At 41.3% G+C, this 16,281-nt stretch overlaps 1 protein-coding gene across 1 annotated transcript in view; it reads right to left on the reverse strand.

Annotated features, from left to right (window-relative positions):
- Positions 1 to 644: 644 nt before the first annotated feature.
- The window catches only part of AQR (aquarius intron-binding spliceosomal factor), a 213,882-nt gene continuing 198,245 nt past the window's right edge, over positions 645 to 16,281 (reverse strand). Inside the window, exons 34-35 of the mRNA XM_082242923.1 lie at positions 15,905 to 16,024; positions 645 to 1,728 (exon numbers count right to left, since the gene is read on the reverse strand). Of these exons, the coding sequence (XP_082099049.1) occupies positions 1,207 to 1,728; positions 15,905 to 16,024 (642 nt within the window). The 3' untranslated portion in view covers positions 645 to 1,206. The remainder of the gene's footprint in view (positions 1,729 to 15,904; positions 16,025 to 16,281) is intronic.

Here is a 16,281-nt window from a genome sequence, read left to right on the forward strand (position 1 = left end):
GCTGCATTTCTGTGGGTAGAGCAGCTTGTTGAATTGAATGGGCTACCAACACATGAAACACTGGTTGCAATAGTGCAAACTTAGCGTAAAATTATAGAGAGCAATATTAAAGCTACCACTACCAATCCCTTTCTGAAAAAGCTAGTTACCTGGTTTTCAGGCTTTCCCAGTGACTTCAATAATTAAACAAGCATGCTGTCCAGGTAAGCTAGAACTCCTGACCAACATTATTGTTCCAGGTCAGTGACTTAGTCCTGACAAACCTGATTCAATATGGTGGCAGCCAGGCAACCTGCATTCTAAGCACAGCACAGCGACAGTCTCCATACTTCGTAAGAACAGGATTCCTCGATGCAAACCTGTTATAAGGCCTGCCATTGTTGAAAGTTCCCTAAAGATTTGCCTGGCTGTTGTGCTTTTGCAGTAAGTGACCCCAGCATGCGAACCTGGAAGGCCAGGTGCTCTGGTCTCCAAACTTATTCTGGGCTGGTAACAAAGTACAGGATAGCCAGCTAACTAGCTTTTTCAAAAAGAGCAATCAACAAAGCCCTCCAGAAGCTATAATCCTACCAAAAAAAAAAAAAGCTCCAGTCAACACAGATTTAACACAATTAGAAACCAATATATATATATATATATTTTTTTTTTAATAAAACAAAGTTTACAAAAATGTTTTCATTATTTGGGTGGACATTCAGAAATTCAGTGTAAACAACAATAACCTCCCCCATTCCCTGCTACATTCAGGGATTTTACAGTCCAACTTCATTAATTCTTTGGGGAAAAAAATCCTAGCAGTAAGGCACGATATCCTCTCTGATATTTGTACATTGTGTGTCGTACTGCTCATTTATATGCTGCATTCTTCCTGAACACAAGCTGGGAGTATGCCCAATGCTTTAAGGAGATGAGAGTAGAATCAACATACCAAGAAATCCCACAGCCCATATCTGCAGCTGTCTGACAATTTACAATTGTCTTTCACTGCTAATTATACACTGTGAAAGTTTTTCTTGACTATAAATGGGGACAGAATAACAATAAATAGTGCAGATTATATAGCATAAACCAAAAATGTCAGCGTGTCTACAACTATCCTGTCCTTGTAAAAAAAAAAAGATGTCCTTAAGAAAATGTACATGGACTGTGACCACACTTTCCCATTGGAAATCTTTTAACTCTGGAAGGTGGATTTAAAATGCTAAACTAGTCTTCTGCCCCCTCATTTTCACTGTATTCACTGTCACTGTCTCTCCCAGGATGGTCTGGCATCTTCTGATGTTCTACATCCTCCTCTGTGGGTTGACTGTTATTGCTATCCATTTGGTCAGTTGCTTCTTCAGTTTCCATTGACTTGAGCTCTGTTTGGGGCACTAGCTCCGTCACCTCAGATCCTGTCTCAGATATTTTGTCCTGTAATTGTGACTGTTTCTCTTCTACGTTGTGTTTTAACTGGGCATCCACTCTCTGCACTTCTTGTTCTTTCTTGGAATCATCGGCTAATTCCTTGCCAGTGGCTTCTCTCACATCCTTATCAGCCTCAGCAGAAAGTCTGTCTTGTCCAGCCTCTACTCTTCTCATAGTATCGGAGGGCAATTCTGTTTCTTTTGCTTGTGTCACCATCTTCCCTACATCAGTCTCTTGTGACATTTGCTCTTCCACTTCCATCTCCTCATAAGATGCTACAAGGTTGGTTCTCTCTGTGGCAGTGGGTGGTGGCAAAAGACCCTGTTAAAACACAAACATATTAGGGATTATTTATAGAAAATTCTGTTTCTATATCCACACTGAATTAGGCCCCTTTTCCCTGTCCGTTTTTCAGGAAGACCTAATCAGAAGCTCCATCTAAGTCTAGGGGCAACTGGAGGAAAATATACTTGTGTCTGCTCACATCAGAGACTGTCTGCATCCAGAAAAAAAGAAAATGGAAAGGCTCTGTGCTCTTTTCCATACCTAAATGTGATTGATCGGTAGAAGTCTGATGTAAACTAACAAAAGTCTGTTTACATCTGGTCACCTTCATCAGAAAGCTCCAGTTTCTAACTGCAGAAAATAACTGAATGGGCACAGACGTTAGAAAACTGACATCTGTCCTAATTTGTCCAGTTTTGGCAGCTGATCTGTGCTGAACAGACCATTAGACAGCATCCATGTGAAGGGGACCCTACAAAGCATCTGAAAATCTGTATACAGATAGGAAACTGGAAAATGGGGAAAGATAAATGTACTGATTTGGAATATTTGTGTTGTTTGTATTGCTTTGCGTCCATCACAGGAAGTACAAAATTGATCACCGAGCCTAAAGGAAACCGGCTGAGAAGTAAATCTGGATCAACCTTAATACAACCTGGAGTGTATTTAGGACTCATGCAGCTGACTGGAGAAAAGCAACGTTACATATGTGCCTAAAGCCACATTTTTAAAACATGCTTAGGGGTTTTTAGATGCATTTAGGCGCATTAAGTGTTTGGACATTCATTCATTTCATTGGCCAGATTAGCAATTCATTCTGGCCATTGAAATGAACAAAAACACCCAAGAGCTAAATGTGCCTAGTCTTTATACGCGTTGGATGTTTTTTTCGGCCTCCTCTCCTTGGTGCTTTTAGATTTCTGCCCCTAGGAGCCCCTGCCTCTAAATGCCTGTAAACATCTATGTGTACATGGACAGACAGGATAACACAGGGAAGCATTTAGCGGCAGGAAAAAAAAAAAAAGCAATATTAAAATAGGAGTCTGACAGCTGCAGTGTGCATGAGACCTCAAAGTATGAAAAGTTTAGTTTTTTTTTTACTTCAAATAGAGTAGGGAAGGGTAAAACCTCTATCAGGTCTTTTTTTTTTTTTTGCAGTCTTTCTCTTCACTTCTTATCCTAGAGGTGCAGAAATCAAATGGAAATTTCTCCTAAGTAAATGGAATTTATATCTTGGAAAGTTTCACAGGAGCGGGTGTTCCCATTGGAGGATTTTTCCCCACACCTTTCATGATGACAACTCAAAATGTACGAACTTCCCCACAATTTCTATCACATGCAAAAGGGGTGATTCTCCCCAATGGGTACACAAGCAGCAATAAAACCCAAAGGATTTAACCCTTCCACAATTTATCCAAAACTTAAAAAAAAAGGAAAAAAGTACCTGCAAAAAATTTTGAGTACATAATTCTCTAGCTGCTGAACACTGCTCCATTGTGAAGAAATTGCCAGGTAAATGTTTATCAGAATTAAACACTTCTCAGAGTGTCGATCTCCTGTGTTCCTCTCTTCTCTCAGGGATTCTTTAAGATGACCTCAACGGCAGTACAGATAACAATACTGATGTAGGGGTCAGTGGGAGAAACCACTAAGAGCAAAGGGGGACATACAGGAGACAGTCACATCTGAAAGTGCCCGTTTCTGAAACTCCACCCAGAAAGTTGCCTACAGTGGTGGCGAGGTTTGTAGGTGCGGGCAGTAGGAGAGATAAACATTCACTTGCTTCTTTTGCTGATACTTTGTTTAAAAATCGTCTCTTTGGTCTGGATATAAGAAAGCACTGGGCATAGGTAAGTAATCAGATTTACGCTGCTTTTCATTTTTCCAGTGCAGGCTGCAACTTAGTTTATGAGAGTTTGAAGCTGACATAAGGTTATAAAGCATTTACAGTATAGACTATGTGATATGAAGTATACATTCTGAATCATATCAAGTATTATAGCTGCATGGATTGTTAGTTTTGCAATACACTGGTAATTTGCTATTTTTCATCTATACAAGCCAACAAGAATGACTATCATACTCATCCTAAACCAATCTCGCAGGCGTGAAATTTTCCCTGAAAGCACTGAAATCTCTTCTAGGTTTGACAGCTCAGTACACCAAAAGAAAAACAGGTATGTTTCTGTTAACTTTTTTCTATTACACAGCAGCCATTTCAATATATATTAAAAGAAAAAAAAAATCAAAGGCTGTCAATTTACAGGTTTATAATTCATTTTTCTTATAGATGATTCTCAGAGTTTGTATACTAGTATTTCCTTTACTACATTAGGAAAGGTCCCTGCTCCCAGTCACCACTTACTTCCCATATCCACCTTCTGCCCCAATCTTTGGATGGCCCTGGGAAGTTTTTAATGCGAAGGGGCACGTTACTTGGGTGTTTGCCATCTTTTGTCATTGAGCAATACCATACAATGTGAGCACATGTTTTTCATGATATAATAAATAGACCTGTGGATTTTAATCTGTTACCTTAATATTATGTATATTAACACATCTATTATTATTTATAGATTAAAATAGTGTCTTCATCCTACTCCCCAGTGAAGAAGGAATGTTTTATTCCAAAACATGTTGGGATTTGCTGGGAATCCTACTACCCTGTACGTCTCTCCTATCGGAGATCCAGTCAGGTTCCGACTTTAGTGAATGTAATTTAGCACTATATACATATATATACTATACCATTATAGACTATATACCATTTTATAGTTTTGTACCCAATAAACGTTTTCGACTTTTATACTGTTTGCTGCGTTCAAAGTCCCATGGGGGAGTTCCTCTCTTTGATTCTCAGAGTTTGTGGACTACAAATTCTGTAGTACATCAATAAGAGAGAAGTGTAGATTTATCGGTATTGTAAAATCAGTGTGTGAATATTGACTGGGCGGGAAACAATGATTTTACCTTAATATTAATTTAAGTGTTCATCTGGCAACACAGGAGGAAATTCCCAAGTGTGTATAACACCTGGCAAACCCAATACAGGAAACAGATAGGAAAAGGGTTTAGCAAGGGTTAAGCAGCATTGGAATATATACTCTAGTACATTAGCTGATTTGAAACAGTAATGTTGGATTTCCCTGGGAAGACACAAACATTTTCCATTCTCAGCTGCACACAATCATTAGGATTAGTGCACCCACAGCACATTCAGACTGCTGTGTAACGACTTCCAAGACTCTGCGGAAAGATTTAGTGCTGAACTGTTGGGAGACGGCCAAGAACAGGAGGGGAACTCCCACTGCTTTCTATCTGTCTTCCTTTACACACAAATAAACCTTACTGCATCAAACAGCGTACTGGTGCAGTCATATAAAGCCTGGAACTTCAATAAAATGAGGCGGCAGCATCATGTTAAATGCTGTAAAGACAAGATTCTCACCTCCTGACCCCAGTCATCTTTTCTCCAATCCTGCTACAAAACAGGAACAGAGTGACACCAGTGACTTCCTGCAGTCAAAGCAACACTGCCTAGCACTGCCGCTCACAATGCATAAATATGGCTGGGCCTGAAGGATGAGGACTATGTCAGCAGTGTAGAAATCAGGGGGAACCCCTCTAACAAGCAGGGGCGGATCCAGAGTCTAGTCTCGGGAGGGGCACTGCCAGAAAATAAGGTGTGCTTTTTTGCCAAAAATTTGAGTGAGGCGCGAGCTGAGGAGAGAATTAAGAACTCTGGTTTCACATTTTCAACAAAAAAGAATACAGTATTGTCCTGGAAGGAGTGTTATAGTTTGATTGGACACAGTTACCAAAAGACCCCAGGAGTACGACCGCTTTAAGTTCATTACATAAACGCTTTATTCTGAGTAGTCCAACATTTGGGGTAAGGCTCCATTCACACTACCGCGACTAGTCAGGGTCCTGTACTACTTCAGGGAGACCTCGAAGCGACTTGCATAGACATTCATTATATGAAGTCCGTGCAAGTCGCACCGAAGTCGTGGTGCACCGAACTTCACAGGTCGCCCCCGAAGTCGTGCAGGAGTCGTGCCGCTTCAGTGTGAATGCAGTCTACGGGTCAGTGTGTGTCCCCTCTACCAGTGGCGGCTTTTCACTAGCACCTGTCGTGTGGAACCACAGTCACTAGATCCCTATCTATCAACTTTTCATCTCCTAATGTTATGGACTTTACTCACGTTTAAAGTGCTGCATTAATTTTGAATGAGAAACAACCATTCCCTGCTCATCCCCAAACTAGAAAGCAAAAATAGGCATTGCATACACTAACTTTAAGCACTTTAGCTCCGGAAAGTTTTACCAACTTAATGACCAGGCCATTTTTTGTGATCGTCGGGGAACGATGTGTAAACAAAGCGGGCGGATCTCCTAAGTGACAAAGCATAGCTGAACCTGCGATCTGTCCCTGTGTCACTCAGTCACCTCCCCCCACACACGTTAGTAAGCACCAGGCATACATTAACCCCTCCCTCTCCAATAAAATTAACCCCTTCCCTGCCAGTGTCATTTTTACAGTAACAGTGCATATTTATAGCACCGATTACTGTAGTAATGTCACTGGTACCCCCAAAAGTGTCAAAAATGTCAGTCAAGGGTCTGATCTGTCCGCCGCAATGTCGCAGTCCCGCAAAAAAAAAAAATCGCAGATCGCGGCCATTACGAGTTAAAAAAAAAAAAAAAACACCAAAAATTACAGAAATCTTTCCCTTAGTTAGTAAACGCAATAACTTTTGCGCAAACCAATCAAAATACGCTTATTGTGATTTTTTTTTTACCAAACATAGGTAGCAGAAAACAAATTGGCCAAAAATTAAAAAAAAAAAAATTGATTTTTGCATTTTTTTGGGGGGGAATTTCATATAAAAAAATGTGAAAAATAGTTATTTTTTCAAAATTTACGCTATTTTTTTTGTTTATAGCGCAAAAAGTAAAAATCGCACAGGTGATCAAATACCACCAAAAGAAAGCTCTGTTTGTGGGAAAAAAAGGACGTAAATTTCGTTTGGGTACGGCGTCGCACGACCACGCAATTGTCAGTTAAAGTCGCACAGCGCCGAATCGCAAAAAGTGGCCTGAACGTAAAGACAGCAAAATGCTCCTGTGGTAAAGTGGTTAATACCTCATTATATGCAATATGTGATTTGTATAACATTAGATTGTACTCACTTTTTTAGTTTATTCAGAATCAGATTCACCCTGTCTGTCACTCACTGTGATTCTCCTCGGTGCTGGCCGCCTGGCTTGGAGAAGCTGCTGGAGGGAGGAGGTGGGTGGAGTTAGCACTCATGCGCGTGTGGAGGAGGAAGGAGGCTCCGTTGTGGATGCTGGGGCCTCATTCTCCTCCTCTCCTCAGGACAGGTGACGTCACTGGTTGCTAGACGCCAGTCGGCGATAGCAACCAGTGCACTTACTGTTTACACTGCAGGCCGCGGCTGCTGTATAGGCCAGCAGCACGGCGGCGGGACTACAAGAGAAGCGTTCAGCTCCGCTGCGCTGCTGGAGGAACTCGGCACTGTGTGGTGGACTGGAGAGTGTGAGTAATAAGTGGGTTATATTTTAGGGGGGGGGGGGGGCAATTGACCCGTTGCCCCCTCCCCCTTTATCCGCCACTGCTAAGAAGCGAGTGAATACTTCATATTCTGGCATAACGGCACTTACATTTATCTTTAACTTCCCACAACAACACTTCAGCTCCGGAAGGCTTTACCCCGTTAATAACCAAGCTATTTTTTGCGATACGGCACTGCGTTGTTTTAACTGACAATTGCGCGGTCTTGCCACGTTGTACCCAAATAAAATTGAGGTCTATTTTTTCCCACAAATGGAGCTATCTTTTGGTGATATTTGATCACCTCTGCATTTTTTGGGGGGGGTTTTTGCGCTATAAACAAAAAAAAGACAGACAATTTTGAAAAAAAAAAAAATAAATATTTTTTTTGCATTCTGCTATAAAATACACCATAAAATACACCCCCAAAAAATTAAAAAATCTAATTTCTTTATCAGTTTAGGCCAGATTGTATTCTGCTACATATTTTTGGTAAAAAAAATCCCAAAAAGCGTATATTGATTGGTTTGGGCAAAAGTTAAAGCGTCTACAACTATGGGATAGATTTATGGACTTTCTATTTTTTTATTGTTTTTATTAGTAATGGCGGCGATCAGTGATTGTTTGTGGGACTGCGACCTTGCGGAGGACAAATCTGACACTAAGCAACACTTTTTAGGGACCAGTGACTCAGTAATCAGTGCTAAAAAAATGCACCGTTACTGTATAAATGAGACTGGCAGGGAAGGGGTTAACATCAGGGTTGATCAAAGGATTAAGTGTGCTCCTAGGAAGTCCTGTGGGGGGAATGGACTGACTGCAGGAAAAGAGAGATCTGTGTCCTTAATTATTAGGAACACAAGATCTTTCTCTTCCTGTCTGACAGAACGGCGGTCTGCCTTGTTTACATAGGCAGACTGCCTTTCTGTCATTCTCCTGAACAATCGTGCGTGACCTGCTGATTGGCGCGCGCCCCCCTAATGCCTTTCTACGAAATCACGTACTGGTACATGATTTTGTGCTTAAGGAACGCACTCCGGCAGTAAATGTACATGGGGCGGTCCTTAAGTGGTTAATCATATGCACAAAAAATAAAAACAAATAAAAGACTTCAGAAGCGTTCCTCAAATGTCAGGTAAAGCCAAGCACGCATTTCCAGAAGTTTGGCCATAGTATACAATGTTTCATATTACAGTTTATGCCAAACCACCATGGGTCAGCATGGGCACCCCAACTGGGCTTCGGGCAGATTATTTGCTCTAACTCTTTGCAGTCAGGTGTAGATCGCAGCCTACTGCATAAGGTCTTGTTCACATGACATCCGTGCAGGTGCGTGTCTCCAAACTCACCCTGGGTGCGTTCAGGCGATGCACCCACACCAATGTGTCAGGACACATGGGCTGTGTTTGTGCAGCTACGTGTCCCAATAGAAATTTATGGGACTGTTAGCATGGGGTTGCATGCAACACCTGTACATCTCAGTGCAGGAAAAACATGGACCTACACGGGACATGCAAGTCATTGGCTGTGTGAACGAGGCATTTGTTTATTGTTTGGCCCTATTCACATTTGTGTAGTTTTGGTTCAGTTACATTTTTAAAATATGTATGTGTTCTAATAAATGACCAATCGTGTCCAAATAGCTTTTTCAAAAAGCGAATCTAGCATAGATATTAATGTAGCAGTGTGTTATGCCTATTATACAAAAAATGGAAAGAAATGTGCAGCGCTGGTATTGGTGAATATGTATAAACAAATAATACATGAGAGTCCAAACATAAAAAGTCCATCAAAAAAATCCCAAGTGAATAATTATGATGAAATAGGTCCAACAAAGAATAATGTGATCTTAATGTGCAGCAAATCCCAACACCAGTGAAGATAAAGTGGATTGCGCTCACCAGATGGATAGGACCCAGATACCATATAGCATAAGGGTCAAACAGGCTTAAGGGGATGTTTGTAGAATGTCCCAGCTGGATTCACTGACCTCAATGGATTCCATATGGATCAGCACTGAGTATGGACACTCCAGAGCTCAACTCCAACACGGTTGTAGATAAAACAGTCAAGTTGAATAAATAGGCGAATGCAAATTCACACGTGGCCGCTCTGCAGCGCGGACCACGGGTGGTGATGGCACAGGCTTCTCCCCCCGACGCGTTTCCCCTGATGAGGCATCGACTGGGAATGGAGATCTCCATTCCCAGTCGATGCCTCATCAGGGGAAACGCATCGGGGGGAGAAGCCTGTGCCATCACCACCCGTGGTCCGCGCTGCAGAGCGGCCACGTGTGAATTTGCATTCGCCTATTTATTCAACTTGACTGTTTTATCTACAACCGTGTTGGAGTTGAGCTCTGGAGTGTCCATACTCAGTGCTGATCCATATGGAATCCATTGAGGTCAGTGAATCTAGCTGGGACATTCTACAAACATCCCCTTAAGCCTGTTTGACCCTTATGCTATATGGTATCTGGGTCCTATCCATCTGGTGAGCGCAATCCACTTCATCTTCACTGGTGTTGGGATTTGCTGCACATTAAGATCACATTATTCTTTGTTGTACCTATTTCATCATAATTATTCACATGGGATTTTTTGATGGACTTTTTATGTTTGGACTCTCATGTATTATTTGTTTATACATATTCACCAATACCAGCGCTGCACATTTCTTTCCATTTTTTGTATTATTGGTCACTTTTTTGTCTAGTGATTGGTGCCAGCTGCGTTTTCACTTATTAGTTAGAGCAGTAATTTTTTGCTTCCTCATTTATTGTTATGCCTATTAACCCAGGAGATTGCCACCCTCCTTGGAAAATGCAATAAAGGATAAGTTTGCTTTAAAAAAAAAAAAAAATAATAATAAATGCACATTTTTATGCAGGTAAAAAAAAAAGTGCATTTCCTATTTTTTTTTTTCTAGGAGCTTGTAAAGCATTGCACCCCCCAATCACCAGATTGCAGATACAATGTCAGGCTCCTGCAGACTTGTCATTGTAGCGGTCTGCCTGTACCTCTGATACGGACAGGCAGTTACTTCTGTATAGGAAGAATCAATTAACTACGAGCATGCTCACCAGAGCCCCCTAGTTCATTGGAAACTATAAGCCGTCAGCTGCAAAGGCTGTGGGTACTTGTCTATTTGTTAACAGAACAGAACTGTGACTCTAAGCCACCGTGTGGGGAGAAGATCCCCACCCACTGCCATAGGGAAGCGGGGATCAGGGGAGGAGCTGTAGTGGCGGGAATACGTTACATGTTTCACCCTAAAAACAGGTGGAACATGTAAAATGCTCTCGAAGGTAAACTTATTGTTTAAAAAAAAAAAAAATACATTTTAAAAATCTAAAGTGTTGAAACAGTGGATCAATGATTAGCATTTCTGCCTTAGGGTTCTCAGTCTGAATCCCAACCAGGAGATTGCCTGCATTGAGTGTTCTTGCATAGGTTTCCTCCAGGTACTCCAGTTTCTTCCCACACTCCAAAAACATGTTGGTGGGTTATTCGGCTCCTATCTAAATTGACCCTAGTGTGTGTGTTTACGTAATATATGGGCTTTAAATTGTAAGCTCCTTGAGCAGGGAATGATTTGAATAAATAGTATGTAATGTGCTGAATAAATTGACAGTGCTATAAAAAAACCTGTAAAAAATTAACCAGACCCTAGGGAAATGAGCTGGGGCTTTTCTTTTCATGCTGAGGTTAAAGTAGATCTGTGTTTTGCCAAAGAAGGGTAAAGAAACAAGTTCATCCTAATGCCCTCCTCACCTGCAGCACATATTCAAATTTCCCTTACAGCCTCACTAGTCTGCTCAGGCAGCAGGGGAGCAGAAAACAGCCCTGTGTAAGCTACTTGGTCCAATCAGTGTTCACACATGGCTAAGGATTTTCGCTACCCCCATATGACAGAGTTGGGCCAATGACCAAACCTGTCACATGTAGCAAGTCACATTCTCCTACACACCCTAAACTACGCAATAATTTCTTTGCTCCCAAGGGTTAAATAAAGCAATAGGAAAATGTAAGAAAGATACATATGCTGCTGGGAATGAATATATCAAAGCAAGTTTGCTGTTTGTCCTGCACAGACAAAACAGATTTGCTTTAAAGAGGTTGTAAACCCATACAACTTTTTTTTTTTTGAAACCTGTAAGAGAAACACATAATGAGCTAGTATGCATCGCATACTAGCTCATTATGAAATACTTACCTTAGAACGAGCCCCCGCCGTGCCGCCCGCTCACCTGTATGACGGGCGACATGTCCAGTCGCCCGTCTTCCGGGATCGCGGCATCCGGCCATCTGATTGGCTGGAGCCGCGGTGACGTCACTCCCGCGCACGCGCGCGGGAGCCGACAGTCACGGCACGGGGCTCTGAAGAAACGGCACCAGCGGCCGTTCCTTCAGAGCGCATGCGCCAGTGATGTCACTGGCTGCATGTAAGGTAAATATCTCCTAAACGGTACATGTTTAGGAGATTTACAGTACCTATAGGTAAGCCTTATCATAGGCTTACCTATAGGTAAAAGTGTCAGAGGAGGGTTTACTTCCTCTTTAAGGTTGAATTAAAAGTGGTTATTTAGGTATTGGTGGGAAAGTTAGGAATCAGGTCCTAAAGCTCTACCCCAAAGCTGTTGGGTTCATGCACATCTCGCCTCATGATGCAGGAAGACCTATATGCAACCTATATGCTATTCTTGCAACTGTGAAACCGTAAAGTGGCTACTTACCCCATTCTCAAACTGGATTTTTAAACATTAGGTGGCAGAATTCATTAAAGTGTACAAACTGGAACAAAGGAAAGTTCCTGTATTCCAGCTGTTCTGTACTGTAGGGATGGCTACAAGATTTTGTGGCTGGAAGCTGCTGAAGTAAAAAGTGTGTGTATATGGAAGGGGGAGCTTTTTCCCAGGAAGAGTGCCTGACATAGGATCCCACTCCTACAGGTACATTATATACCACTATACCACATCCTTATAAGTTTGGTTCACAAAAAAAAGTAGCGTTACTATATTATGCACATATAATAGAATAATAAAGAAATTATATCCAGCTACGATTGCTCTGTTTGTGCTTCTCTACAACCACAGGCTGTGCTTGCACCGAACGTCTAGTGCACATTTCAGAAGGATCACTATAAAAGAGCAAAGTATTTTTACATATATTATTACCACCCAAGGAGAAAAGTTGCATACACATCCCCCAAGGGAGAATTAGATTTTAGCTAGATAGAACAACCCTGCTTCAATCAGCTGCCAAGATGCTGGCATGTCATGCCAAGCTTCCCAAATTTCTCTGAATCTGTGCAAAGCTCCTCTGTGTTGATAGAGTGGGGTATTTCATCTCTTAATGTTTGATTTAAGAATGTCAATCCATTCTTGATCCGGGGGAAGGTGATGGTATCTATTTACGTGCAATAACCTTTTGGGCCCGAAAAACCTTTATAGGAGACCTGAGCAAATTGCTGCCCTTTGGAGGTCCTTGTCTGACATGTGATGCTCCCACTGTCAGCATGCTTCTGTAAGCCTTAGTTAGAAAGCAGATAGGATCAGAGAGCTAGGCTAATAGATATTTGTGTAAAGAGCTGCAAGAACTAGAAGGGGAGAGCCTAGTGAGCAGATTGGTACAGCGGGGAGGCTCAGTTCTGGCAGGAGAGTGTTGCCTAGTAGACATACCACTCTCTCCTGCCACTCTTCTATCCAGCAAAGTTCTTCCTGTGTTAACGTCTGCATGCTGCAAACCCCAGGAGCCATGCACCTGTTCTTCTCTCCAGGCCAGGATCTGCAGAAATCCCCACTCTACCGATCTCAGACTTTCTTCTTCCAGTCAAAATGTTTGCAGCTCTGCCAGTTATCGCTCTGAGTCGGTCAGTCACACACTGACACCCAGAATGGCAAATCAGTTAATTAACCCTTGTGCCGGTCTGCTCTCTCACTGCTTTTACCAGCTTGCCCTACAGCAGTATTGTGACCAGCAGATAGCAGAGGACATTTCCTCACTACTGCTCCTAATAATAATTGTACGCAAACTATTTCATGTACCCATTATTTCTAGAGCCAGGTGTTTATAGACCTCCCAAGACCCATGTTTACCAAAGGCTTCTTTTTTTTTTTTTTTTTTAACTTTACAATAAACTTTGGTTCAGCCCTACACAACAGTCCCAGTTTCTTGCGTGTTTTTCTTGATTCAAAAAGTGGTTGTAAAGACTGAAACATTCCAATCAAGCCTATAAGGTACAAAAGAACAGCCATTTACCCTAGAAGAAGTGGGCTGGTATCCCCACAAGGGGGTTTGCAATAGTGTATGCCTCTTGAAATGCGGATACCAGACCATATCCCTGGTCTTTTTTACAGAGTTAATAATAACAAAATCTGCGTTTTCTAAAATGCTCAGTACTAAAGCTCCACACTTCTAGGAATGGTATACACAAGTCACATACAGTATAAACTGTATATGACGGAAAATAAGTGGCACCATAAAAGTCTTGCAATTGATATAAACAGTTATGAAGCTGGCAAAAGCACTCAAGGGGGATCCCAAATCCACAGATCTGCACACTCAAGGGGGATCCCAAATCCACAGATCTAAATGTTTTTCAAAATCACCAAATAGCGAGCATACCCTCCACCAGACAGTTTACAGAGCAGCCTACCAAAAGTTGTGACTTCTAGATCACAGGAAGTCTGAATGGGCTTATTAATGGAGAAAACCTGCTGGACCACCGATTCTAGACTCCCAATCACACGCTCTCTCTTAAATAAGGAATAAACAATCATGATTAGTTGAGGGTGCCAATGCTCTCAGGCTGTATGGGCTGCTTAGAATAAACATATCACTTTAAATAAGGGCAATAAAAAAAAAAAAAAAAAAGTCAGTATGGCCTTTGGTAGGAGTTGTGGAGGAAGAAAAGGGATTGTGTATTCCAAAAGAAAAAGGGAGCATGTCATTGGGAGCTTAGAGTCAGTGGTTCCGGTGCTTTTAATTATTAAGCTCATTCAGACCTGCTCTTATCTAGAAATATTCATTTTTAGTAAGCTGTACTGTCTATTGGAGGGCATTGGCTGTTACTTCGTGGTTTTAAAGAACACCTACAAGTTCTGTGTATTTGGGGTCCCATTTGTACAGAATTGGACACATCTAACAAAGGTCTCATTTCATAACGCAACATAACACATTGCAGCCTATCTCCATTTAGGACATCTGCTTCTGTGTATGCTTCAAAACCTTTGTTAAGGTCTGATCTTCATAGTTATCAATGTAAGAATACACGCTGCTAAGCATTGCTCAAGCAGGTATGAGGGTAACCATTTTTAATTTTGCATATAATTCACAGATGTAGTTTCCTTTTTTACCTTTCTTTTATTTTTTTAAGGGTCCATGCTTTTTCTTGCACTTGCCATGGCAGTTTGACAGTTGTTAACCACAAGAACATTTTCATTTACATAGTGTGATTACTTGCCTAGATTTTGGACTATGAAGAAGTTTCCTTCAGCAGTAAGATTTTCAAACTTAAAGGGTCACCCACATCATTAAAAACTATGTTATTAAAAAATGCTGTTCATACTCACTCGGTCACTATGGGATTAGTTTTCTGTATTCAGCAAAAAACCTGGCAGATTCTGCCATTCTATATCTCCACCTTCTGTCCATTTCCCAAATGCAGTTGGGGATTTTGCAGCTGTGGTGACAACTCTGCTCAGTTTTCAGTAAGTTTCTATGCTGGGCATTTCCTCCCTATTACATCTAAGCAGCCCATGTGACTATAGAGTCACACATGTGGGCGTATACACAGTGGTAAATTTCAGTCCACTCCCTCCCTCCTCCTCCATGCCCATTAACTAGCTAAACACAATGGGGGTGGGATATTACATGTAGATTGATGGAGGCTTAACCTCCCTCTTATTCTAAGACACAGGCTGAAGGGGCGTGACACAGTCTGTGGCTGGTAGAAATCCTCCCACACCATGTTATTGCCAAAAAACAATAAAGACTTAATCTCAAATATATATTTGTATGCCAATTTAAAGCTGTCTATTGATATTAGTTATTTACTTTGTATTCCAAAGGCCGTTGTTTTTTTTGTTTTTTTCGAACATGTGACAAGCAGCAGAGGACTAAAAGCTCCTCCTGCTTAGGTTTCCCAGCAGACAGGTTGGGAAAGATCTGGGTCATGTGACAGCTGTATATCAATTAGAAAAAAAGATACTTCGATTTTTTTTTTTTTTATTACGAAAATTACAGTGCCATCACCCATATACAGAAAAAGAAGGGATAATGTGAATTAAACAATGTGTGTTTAGTATCACTTTAAATATTTAACTCTGCCCCCTCCCATGGACGTTATTTTACAGTGTAACCAAAATAGAATAGAGAGTCTTAAAGATCAAGACTAGCTTATAATGACCACAGCAGGTGTTCGTCTTAATGCCTGGGTTTCCTATAAATCTATAGGAATACAACAAACTGAACCAGGTCTGATTTTTTACCATACCTTTAACATCTGTATATAAAGTTTACATATTATTAGCTATTGTCACCTGGTGGACAGGAATTTAATTTAAAATAGGCTTTGTTACACACTAATTAAGTAATGTATGCAAGGTATGAATAGGGATGATGCATCCCAGCTTACCTGGCGGTACTGGTACTGCTGACTGGTGCGCATCATGTGCATATACATATCATAAACAAACATAGCCATCTCTGGCATGTTTTTAATAACCTGGGCTGGGTACTGCGGCATCTCACCATTCTGTAAATGGAACACAAAGCATTAGCAAGGACTTCATACCACATGCGTGCGTTTTCAGTTCTAGTAGCTTCAATGGAAGGATGAAACAACTCAAGGAAATGCAAAAGAATTGGATTTTTGACTTACAGTAAAATCCATTTCTTTGATGTTCATTGACGGACACAGCTCCTTATCTTCTTGACCATTGGGTTACAGTGCTCCCTACAGGAGTAGGACACTAGGCAGGAAAAAGCTTGACAACGCCTATGGGGCATTCC

Source organism: Pelophylax lessonae (assembly GCF_965119305.1).
Source record: "Pelophylax lessonae genome assembly, chromosome: 13".
Classification (NCBI taxonomy): domain Eukaryota; kingdom Metazoa; phylum Chordata; class Amphibia; order Anura; family Ranidae; genus Pelophylax; species Pelophylax lessonae.